Source organism: Seriola lalandi, unplaced genomic scaffold (assembly GCF_002814215.2).
Source record: "Seriola lalandi dorsalis isolate HSWRI2012SDOR001 ecotype SW California unplaced genomic scaffold, Sedor1 jcf7180002054383, whole genome shotgun sequence".
NCBI classification, from domain to species: domain Eukaryota; kingdom Metazoa; phylum Chordata; class Actinopteri; order Carangiformes; family Carangidae; genus Seriola; species Seriola lalandi.
Genome location: NW_019524936.1, coordinates 421,739 through 433,282, shown reverse-complemented (window position 1 = coordinate 433,282; position 11,544 = coordinate 421,739). Strand labels below are relative to the sequence as shown.

The window sequence follows — 11,544 nt, the reverse complement described above, 5'->3', positions numbered from 1 at the left end:
TCTTTTCGTCAGATTTGAAGTTTTGATGAGATTTCAGGTGGATGGACTGATTATTTTGGAGACATTATGTGTGATGTTTGTTTCAGTTTGAAACTGTTGGCCTGATGACAAAATGATATTAATATAAAGAAATTAATTTTTCAATTGTTTCCTCACCCCAGCTCAATATTGATAAATATTTTCAAAGATTCAAAAGGGCTTGTGTTGAGGACACGCAAAGTCATTCTGGAGTCTGGACCAGAATTATTAGCAAAACACCTAAAGTACCACCTAGAGTACCTAAAAACTTCAGAAGACACGTGGGAAAGCTGAACTGTCCGACCAGTGGGATTAGCTCCAATTAATTAGTTTCAAATATTTTCCAGGCTTTAACCAGCGCTGCTGTGGCAGCTGAAGCAGCAATAAATGGTCAGGAAGCCAATGAAGAGAGAGGTGTAGGAGAGGAGGGGGAGGACAGTGTGGGAGAGCCAGCTAGGCCATAAGCAACAGGCGAGATTGACAGCAAAACACAGCGGTAGAGCTGTATATATTCTTCACTTATTTACTTGTTTATTTTTTATACACAAAGGGCTTAGCACTTAAAACATTTGCAGTGGACCATCTTCTATGCGGTGTTATTTAGTAATCAGTTTAACAAACACTCTATGAACTGTCTCCTTGGCAGAGATCTGAGAGCATTTTCTAGCTCGGCTTAAGTATCTGATTATGATTATGGATTTCCAATGTTTTTGTAGGAGTCTGCTCACACTGATATACACTCATAGAAATAACATTAATCTTGTAAGAAATTGACAATATATAATTAATTATGCCTAAATATTTTTTTTTTTATTTGGTCCAAGTCCAACCCTCATGGTATCTGCTTAGACGCAAATGTAGTTGATGACCCCTGCTCTAAATACTAAAACACAGCTGCTAGCCTGCTGCTAACAACCTGTAACTTCACTTGCTACTGCTACAGTAACGTGAAGTAAAGTGCTAAAAAATAAGTAACAAATTCTTTCTGTGACACCTGCTGGGCTAGAGAACTGTTCATTTTTAAGTGGGTGACAGAAGTCTCTATGAATAGTGTAACCCTGCGGTCTCCAACCTCTTTACCTTAATGACCATTTTAAAATGGAACAGCTTGTGACCCCTCCTTATACACTGCATATATCAGTGATTTGTGAGAAGTGATTTCAAAGAATGGTTTTACTCCCTCAGATTGCTTCATTTGAATATTTTTAGAATGAGGTAGGACTATGCAGTTCTTCAAAATAATGAGGGTTAGAGGAAATTCTGTAGGAAAACTAGAACTTTGTGAAGCTGTTTCCATTGGTCTTGTCCACTTAACAATCTTGTTACCACTTGTATTTATAGCTAACTGCAATGTAACTTTGAACTTTTAAATTTTAACATTTGTGATCCATGTCTCTTTTCCCTGTAGCAAAGAAGCTACCGAAGAACGAGGCTCAGGGTGGAGCTGGACAAGGTGGACGGACCCGGACAGGAGTGGATCTACAAGAAACTGCCCCTCAGGGCCGCAGCGGCCAGTGCTGCGGCGGTGGCAATTAGCAAGTACAAAACAATGAACTTAGCGAGCGAGCCCTGAACATTGTTTTAAGGACAGAACATAGCTAAAAACCCAGAGAGGCAGGAGAGAGCAGAGCCACTCGCCACTCCTGCACCTAAACTGAGATTACAGATGAGATTATCTGGATCCTCTTTGATTAAAGGAACGTTTTTTTAAAAAGAATCATAAGCTAGAGGGAATTTCAAAGATCCCTCACTACTTCTCCTCTGTCTTTCCCCGGTGTATCTATCTACCTCCCTGTTCCCCTTCAAATCCCTGTCTCCAGTTGATTGAATTCTGTCTTAAATTATCTTTTTTGAGGGGTGATATTGAGGTTGTTTGGCATTTTCCCTAATTGTTTGTTTGTGTTTTTATGTTATGTACAGTGCGGTCCAAAAGTCTGAGACCCCTTTGCCATTCAAGTGAATAGGAAAGGGATCTCAGACTTAGATCAGACTTGGGCCCCCCTGTATATGTATGTGTATATAGTATATACTTATATGCACATATGCATATATATTGACAGTCGTTTACTTTTCTACTCCTGTCAGTTCCTTCTACATTCATCATCATTATGAAAGATAGAAATACCCAACTATTGATAATGCTGAAATTGCAAAAGGCAGAGTAATTAATTTTTTTGTCTTATTGCAGTTGAGATCATAGCATTATGTTCTTCTCTTTAGGGACCTGAACGTGACACAGTTATAAGGAAAGCTCGAGACTTTGCTTATTGAAGCAGGCTATGATTTGATAGGCTACACATCTGAAAATATTTCTGAGCTGTGCAACAAATGCAGTTGTGTGCATTCATTGTGTATTCATACCTGTAAAACCAGAGAGTTGTTAGCCTTTTTTAAATGAAATGTGAGAATAACTTGTAAATCTAAAAAGTAATAAATGACATGCGAGATTCATTTTGTTTTGCAGTGTATGGTTTGGCATCAGTGGACATTTCCAGTTATTATTTGCATGTTTTAAGTCTGTTGGCAGTGAAGGTTGTTTACAGGTTGGGAGGATACTGTATTGGCCCAAATATAAGATACTGTTGGTTTGTTTGTTTGTTTTTCCTGGAAATTACATGTGAAAAAACAGGGACGTCATTATGATGTCATTGTGAATTCAGTGTTTTTCTGAATCTGTCAACAAGAGTCATGATTCAGGTTGCAGTTAACACGTAAATTAACTTCCTGCTGATGAATGTTTTCTTTTGCATGATAAATTGGAATCAGAAATGCCACATTTGTGTCACTTACATTATTTTTAAAGATGTATTTATACTGATTTTCTCACTCAATTGATTTCCTTCTATATATATTACTTCAGATTATTTAAAAGATGTCAGCTTTGATATATCTGCCTACCGTGTTGAGTTCAAAGCTTAATCATAAAAAAAAAAGTCTATTTAAACAGGTCTCCCAAAAAGGGGGTCAGGAGATCATCTCATAATCAGGATTGTCTTATATTTGGGTCGATATGATATGTGTGCATATAGCAATAAAAATCTGATTCTGATTTTCCTGAATCCACATTTTCTGCAGTGAAAGAATGGTTAAAAAATGATTACGAGTCTAAAATGTTCATTTGTAGGCACCTGAAATGGTCAAACGGCATCAGTATAAGTTTCCAGCCACTAGAAGGCAGCATGACACTTAAATCCAGATACAAAAAGAATCACAAACTGGTCTCTTGAATGCATCTGTGGAAATCCATTAACATCTTGTCAAAATCTCCTAATAAAATAAATTTAAAAAGTGTAAGTGCAGGAAAGGACTAACTGTTAACCAGAATTAACTGACTTGAAGACATGTCAACAGTCAGTGTTTGCATTTGTATGCATAGACATCTGTGTGCATGTGTGAGGGTGGACAGTAAGTAGATTGACATGCAAAAAGCCTTTAGTGGCAAAGTGAGAGAAAAAAAGCTCTCCTGCAGAGGAATGAAACAGTAGTGTGCTTCATTTGTGTTCACCTGATTATTCTACAGCTCACTTTAGAGTAAGGTTTCTCAGGGTTAATGCAGCAGTTCACTTTGTTGTGATGAACAGTGCCCTTTTAATAGAGGTGCCTGAAGCTCTTTGTGGTTTTAAGTAGATGAAGAAACTATAATGTATTAGATGGCATGCATGCAAGGGACGTGGTATATAAAGGGTTTGGAAATGTATTTGTAGCAGCAGCATTATAAGCATTTGAAAATGCAGAGTACAGTTTCCAATATTTATATGTACATATGTCTTGCCAATTTATTAGGTACAACTTGCCAAAACTGATCAAGTCTAACACAAATAATAAGAATATTAACATGTTTAGTTATTGTTGGAACTGTTTTAGAGAGATGTTGATTTAACTTTATGGTCATTTTGGACACTAGTCCGTTGAGTTGTAATGCATTACACTGAGAGGTGTTTCTAATAGAAAAGAACAGGATGCCTTTATTTGTAATTGCACAACTTAACAACGAAATTTAGTACATCACCTCAATGGTGTATACAATTGAATAATATATATAAGATAAAAATAAAACTAAACACACATATTAGACATCACATTAATAAAAAATATTTTGTCCAACTCATTATATTAATACATATTTTTGTATGAATGGAATCAGTGACAGTAGGAATCCTAACCAGCTGCAGTATAGTACTGTTTGTTGGTTATTTAAAAGGAGAAATGTCATTTAGATCAAAGAGGTCTCGCTGATACTATTTTTTTTTTTGGTCTGGTATGACCAACTAATATTAGCTAATCTTAATTGAATTACTGACACTATATTTCCGTATTTACCATTATCTTTTAATTCTCACTCGATAAACTCTTCTGAACTCCCTGAGTGTGAATTATCTCTACACACATGCCCAACTAGCAAATTCAAACAAGAAATACATTTTAACAGGGCATTATCATGACAGGAAATACTAATGAAGGAAAGTTTTTGATCAAGGTTTCTTGCTGTTACATTGACAGTTACAGCAGATTGCTCAATTGGCCCAATTCTCTTTATCTGACCAGCCATGTGAATATGTAAAAAAAAAAAATATATATATATATATAAAACCATGTAAATATTTTTGCACTGGAAATGGTCTAAACTGGCTTTGAGGCTGACAGACCTGCTATTATGGTTTTGCTGCCTCGGACCTTACATTAAATCCGCTTTTAAAGCCATTTCAACACACACACACACACACACACACACACTAACACGCAAACAGGCACACTCGCTTCAGAAACAGGCAGCATCTCTGCCAAAAGCAGAAGGCCGCTCTGTTCACAGTAAATGATTTCTCATTTGTTGAGCTGTCAGTCAAGATATGTTCTGTCAAAAAAGAAACTCATTTCATACTTGGCCTCTGTGAATCCTAATAGTGTGAGAGCTGGACTGAAATTGACTGTGTTTAGAGCAGGAGATTTGCAGAATAAAAGGAAATGTGCCCTGAAAATAAGTGCAGTCACAAACCTTTCACACATTCACGTTTTGTTCCAGTGATATTTATTGTGTCTCATTTCGTGCAACAAATGAAACAGGTAACGTGGCCAAAACCTGAAAAAGGTGTGGTTGTCATAACAACGAGGATTTTCGGATTAGCTTCAGAACTATAAATTTGTGTTTGCTTGAGGAACCACTGGCCCAATTTAATAGCATAAGCCCAGTTCAAAAACACAGAAAACAGTCAAATATTTTCAAAGGCCTGCTCTGATGGATTCCTTCTATCTTCCCGGACAGAAAGAAATGTCATTAAATACCAAGGGCACAGGGACACGGTATCTGGATTGCATTCTGTGGAGCAGTTTGAGATTTCTGCTGATAGCGATAGTATGTGTGATGTGGTACAATAATTGTCTCTTATCTAAAATGAAACATCTAACTGTGTTGCCACAGGATGGGATGCTAGTGAGGAAGGAGCCAGACTAAAGCACAATGAACAGTTGCTGAAAGGATAGTGATTTTTTTTTTTTTTTTTTTTTTTAATATCTTGCTTTATGTTGCATTATATTTGTCCATGCTGGGTTTGCTGAACATTCACAGTCAATAATACATTTACACATTCACTGATTACTTCAAGACAAGCGGTTGAAAACCAAGTGGTTTTTCCAGTTGTATATAGAAGAGAGGGCATGCATGTTCACGCGGCTCCTGATACAGAGGAGTAAAAAATGAATGGAAGAGAATGGCACAATACATATTCATTTTCTTGCTGAAAAGAGCTAGATGAGAAGATTAATACCACTTTTATGCCTGTATGGTTGATGAAGCTATGGTGGGCTTGTTAATTTAGCTTAACATGAAGACTGGTAACAGGAGGAAACAGCTAGCCTGGGTAACTGAAGTAAACTTACCAGCATTACTAAAGCTCATTTACACTTTATATCTTGTATGTTCACTCCTAACAGAAACCAAAGTGTAAAAACAACAATTTAAGGGTGGTTATGTGCTTGAATATTTCTTGGCATTTACTTCCTGGAGTCTCTTGCCTGGCAACTGCACCCAGCCAAGAAATAGTCCTTACATAACCCACGTAAAACATTCAATCATAGTATTTACACTTTGGTTTTTTATATGAATTAAACAAGTGAGATATAACATGTTCATCTGCAAGGTTTAGTGGTGCCAGTAGGAGGATTTAATTACCTTTGAACAGAGCCAGGCTATCGCTTTCTCCCTGTTTTCAGTCTTTATGCTAGGCTAAGATAACTGGCTACTGAATTTAGCTTCATATTTATATTCATATTTACGAGTATTCCCCAAGATCATAAACTATTCCTTTTAGACTAAGCAGAAATTATTTTCTTTTTACCAAGGATTAAAATGCATCAAATCTCCATGTTAGTATTGTTTTGGGTTGTTTTTTTTCTTTTTTCTGAACCCGTTCTAGAAAAAAATTACATCCACAGAATTGAACGTAGTATCACCTTTTGTAATAGTGACTCAGAAACCCACAACATTAAGAAAAGAAAAATCTCAATGATCCCTGCAGTGAATTTCAATGGCTGTTTCAAGCTCTCAATGTCTTCTCTTTGGTATTTCCTCTTCAGGGTGTCATCTCAGGTGTTGAGCATCATTACTGGCAAAACTCAAGTGAACTTCAGTAACGTTGATACAGTGACATTGATGCTCAAGGACAGAGGGACCGACAGAGCAAAGGTATACACTTGCCAAGAATACATTCAACTGTTTTTCTAAAAATCATTTCAGACTCATTTGTTCGGCCGGCCTATAGAGTAATTGTGTAATTTTTGGGATGTTCCTTCAGACTTTGCTCTTCTGTCCACATATAATGTTTGTTCACATTGCTCAGTGTCAGAGAGAAGGGAAGTAATGCATGTTAAATGAGCTCAGACACACTGCATGTCTGGCCTTGACATAAGTGTTTTTCAAAGTAAATGAATATATGAATAAGGTCAGTCAAAGTCATGTATATAAACAAGTTACTGTTAGAATAATATGAATAAAATCCTTCTGGTGTCATATGATTCAAATGTACATAGTATTTGTAATAATTTCACATTGTCAAATCCGATGATAAGCAATTTTCTAAAATTACTGAAGGGACCTTTGACAATAAACGTTCAACAACCTAGGAAAACAGACCAATCAATCACTCAAATTAGCACCATGAAACGAAATGACACAAAAGGACATAATGTGATACCTCACATTCGTCAAACATCGTACAGAAGATGTGTAGACTAAAGGTCCTTAAAAGTCTTCAGTTACTGAATACCTCTTTGTTGTCATTCTAAAATTAAAGGTCACACTTTGTTGGGTAATTTTCCACAAAATTACAACCATAATATATGCTGCACATTTTGAATCGTAACAATATAATTCAATTTCAAATCATTTCTAAAAAAGAATGTATGTTTACTTGATACCTTTTGGTATAGTAGAAAGTATAATTTACAACATGTCAAATTTCAGAAACAAACTTCTCTTAAATTGCCATTTTATTATTTTTCATTGTTTAAGTAGTGAAATAGCAAAACAAACCATGAATACCTTATTTGAAAAAACAAATAAAAAACAAGTCAACAGCTCTAGTGATATGGATTTTTTTATACTGCAAAGTAAAAATATATGAATGCAAAATGCAAAATTATACATTTACAACAACAGACATCAAAGATTAAAACACTATACAATCTACACACACATGTCACAGATCAGCCGTTGAGGGAACGAGAGTTCTGAGAATTAACTCACGTTTAATCATATATCTATCTGACAGAAATAATGTTATTGAAATCTTTGAAGCCATGATTGATTCTGTTATACTATCACTTCAAAAGATTTCCTCAAAAGTCTGATCATAAGAATTTTAACTTTGGACAAAGTTTTAGAAATGTCCTTTTCATTTGCTGACATTTGTAACAAAAAGCAGAGAGGGTTAATTTTTCTATCTGACAGCTTAAGAATTGATAATGGATCTAAATTGTTGTTTTATCTCCCTAAAAATATGTCACATCTTGTGAGTCACATGTCATTCATGCCAAAAATAAGAAATCACTTTTGTTATCTGAGAAATAAACGGTCAAAACGCTGTAGTGGACTAATAACTATGACTCCACTGTAAGTCATCGTGAGTCAGAAGTTGGATATTTGAGTCACGCTTAAATATTCTTTTCTACTGTTCCAGGCTGTGGACTGCAGTTATTATCTGTCTATCTTTTTAAACGAGACACTCGCATCCTTCAGGTGCCATCTCAATCAAACGTTTAAGTCAAAAGACAGAATGAATACAGTTAAAAGAAAAAATGTTGCCATAGTAACCACGTTAAACCTAGATGGGACTCGAAGGGAGCAGCCGCGTTCTTGATAATTCTGGGACCAGAGGAATAAAAATGTCCTTTAATGAAAGCACTCAAGATGATGATGGAGCCGAGTTCTGGTATTAACTTTGATGCTGGGAACATGCTGATTGGACTCGAGCTTCATGGAAATGGAACAACCAAATATACTGTCCCCTATAAATCCTAATCCAACCTTAATAACAGGAGGCTGATTCTACTATTGTGGGAGTATCCAGTTTGAACTAGCTTTGTGTGCGTCCATGTGTGTGTAGCTGTTTAGCTGTGTGCTGTTATCTTTTGTATCCACACGCACGAGCAGAAACATCAAGAGCACTTGATGAGCTGTGATATCTTACACCCTTGTCTCTGCTTGTATGTGCATACTAGCGCATGTGCACCTTTATTTTTAGGGTGGGTGCGTTGTGGCAGGGTCAAGCAGGGTGCCAAAGGACTTCTACGCGAAGGACATAGCTCAAACTCCAAGTATGTTTCCACCGTGCATCCATCACTGTCTGGCTGACAGCTGAGCCAAACGCACACCACCACATTGGCCACAGCACACGCAGGCATGTGCCCATGTCACTGTACTCCCAAATTCATCTGCAGGCATCTGCTTTTGAACGTGGCCCAACAATGTTAACGAGGGGGTCTAGAGGGGGTGGGATTGAGGAATGATGGCTGGCGATAGGCCCCATAGCAAACAAACAGGGCCTTAAGGTGGAGAGGACTTGACATGTCAAAGTGACAGAACATTTTCCTTTGACCCCTCGACCAGTTTATCTTACTCCAAGTGGCCGTAATGTGCAAGTAAGTTTTTAATAGAACTGCTTACATTAGCATTGTTTCAAGGCTGTAAAAATGCCAGTAGGTGTTCTACAAAGACTTTCACTGGCCAAAATAATAGAACAGCTATCTTTTCCTTATACTATAGGCTCTAGTCTACAGCCCCTTTACCTCTGGAGTCGGCCTTCTAAAGCCTAGAAATTAACCTTATTGAGCCATCAGGGTTGTGTAACCTTGGCCTTGGCGTTTATACATTTAAAACACAAAGCCTGGATTACAAAAGTGTGAAAAGATGTGGTCCTTAGCGAGGAAGGGAAAAGTAGTACCTTTGGGACAGTTTTTTTGATGAGGATATTCGCACATCTACATGTCTCAGGTGCTGTAGCATTGGAAAATGTCACTGTAGGACTTGCAGAGAAGAATATCCCGCAAACTGCGCTAGCTCAGCATCACAATTTATTAACGCCGCCTTCGTTGAGAGAGACCGATTAATAAATTGTGATGCCGAGCAAGAGCAGTGTGTGGGATATTCTTCTTTGCCATACAATAATTTGGACAAAAATTCAGGATGTCTGTGTCTAATTTTCTTCAATTTTGACCATTGCAATACAACCATCTTTGTAGAAGTTAAATAATAACTGAAACTGCAGTAGAGAAATTCCTAATAGATGTCTTCAGGTTTGTTCATCACCAGAGCAATGAGAAGTTAATGTCCCATTCATTATGTTATATGTAAATGAAGGAAAAAGTTTGCTAAATGTTAATGTTGAAAACAAACGCTGGTTGATATATTCAAATTTTTAAACAATTGATAATTAGTATTGGTATTGCCCTCAAAGTAAAACTTTCCTTAAAGTCCCCCTAGTAAAGCTAGTATTTACAAGTAGTATTAAACATTACTACTGTATAAGGAGGTTAAGATTTCACCTGTTTGTTTGTTTGTTTGTTTGTTTGAACCTATTTATACCAAAGTTGGTATGGGGCATGGGCCAGGGAAGCAACAATTTAATTTTGGTGCCAATCTTTAAAGGGGCTGATCCAGAATTATTTCATCACTTTCCTTAACAATGCGAGACATTTTATTTTTATTTATTTTTCATTACATTATAACAGCTAGACAAACATATTTAATGACTTCTATTAACTTCTCCTATGAAAACATAGTTTATATTATTATTATGCGTTTTACCATATTGTCACCTATTATTTGTTCATCCACTATAGTTATTTATGGGTTGCTACAGGGAGAGTCATATGATAAAAACATGAATTAAAACTTGCTGGGTAGCTGACCAGTTGTCCTGATTGGTGGTCCACCTTGTGTTAAGGACACTAAAACTCTAAATGCACATTTGTTTAGATTAGGATAATATAACAAAGATTTAGATTAATATAAGGAATAGAAATGGACTTGCTGGAAATGCTGCATTTGCCTTATTTCTATTCACATCATTGCTGTGACTTAACTGCAGCCAAACAGGTTACAGACAATCTTTGTGTGGCTTAAAAAGTTAGTGATGAGTCTTTTTTTTTTTTTTTTTAACATTTCAAACACTTTCATGTCGTGCAGCTTCGGCTCTATTCTCTAACACCGGCAGATTTCATTTCGTCCTTTTTCCTCTCTCTCACTCTCGCGCGCAGTGATTTGGCATCTCTGTCGCACAGGCGGCAGTGGCACAGCGCGCACGCATTACCCGCGTGGCTTATCTTCCTGACTCGCTCGCGGGACCAAAACGCCTGCAGCTGAGCTCGCGCTGTAATCAGTGGCAACTGGAAATGGACAGCAACAACGGAGGAGCCGTAAAAGCGTCTTGCATAGGTAGGAATGTTTTTAATTTCAACCCGTCTAAGCTGTTTGTTTGTAATTTTAGACACAGGTGGGCTCCTCTTGTCTGTCGACTAAATGTTTCCACAATGTGTCTCTTTTTCATTAAGGTAAAATGCAGTTGTTTCGGCTTAAGCTGTGACAACCCAGCAAATATTAGCCATATTTGTGCACTGACGAGAAATCACTCCATCATTTCTGTAAGGACAACAGTGCCTGTACTTTTCTGTTATTAACCTATAGCCGACTTGTGTTGTGATACAGCTGTAGCTACTTTTTTTTGTATGAGTAACATGTGGTTACGTGTGGTTATATTTCTTGAAAGAACTTGCCAGGATGCACACATTTTGCCCTTTTCAGTTTTTAATCCCCTAACAAACAGACACCCCTATTTATGTACACAAGGCGAAAAATAATGTACCCAAAATAAAAAGGCTACTGTTCTTCAACCCTTTTGTTTACAGCCATAACCCTGGTCTCCTTAGAAAGCTAATTCTTTACATTTTACAACCAAAAAAGTCTGTATCAAAGTTAAAGAGGAACAAACATGCTAGCAATGTAAGGCTTTTTTTTTTTTTTTTTTTTTTTTTCGC

The 11,544-nt window shown here is 36.9% G+C and overlaps 2 protein-coding genes across 2 annotated transcripts in view; both read left to right on the top strand.

The window, feature by feature from the left end:
• LOC111657106 (ras-related protein Rab-5C-like) overlaps positions 1–1,554 on the top strand; it is a 4,429-nt gene extending 2,875 nt beyond the window's left edge. Inside the window, exon 4 of the mRNA XM_087174774.1 lies at positions 1,427–1,554. Within this exon, the coding sequence (XP_087030900.1) occupies positions 1,427–1,554 (128 nt within the window). The remainder of the gene's footprint in view (positions 1–1,426) is intronic.
• A 9,268-nt stretch (positions 1,555–10,822) lies between these two features.
• The window catches only part of LOC111657091 (zinc finger protein 385C-like), a 75,280-nt gene continuing 74,558 nt past the window's right edge, over positions 10,823–11,544 (top strand). Inside the window, exon 1 of the mRNA XM_023409078.2 lies at positions 10,823–10,945. Coding sequence (XP_023264846.2) covers positions 10,903–10,945 — 43 coding nt within the window. The 5' untranslated portion in view covers positions 10,823–10,902. The remainder of the gene's footprint in view (positions 10,946–11,544) is intronic.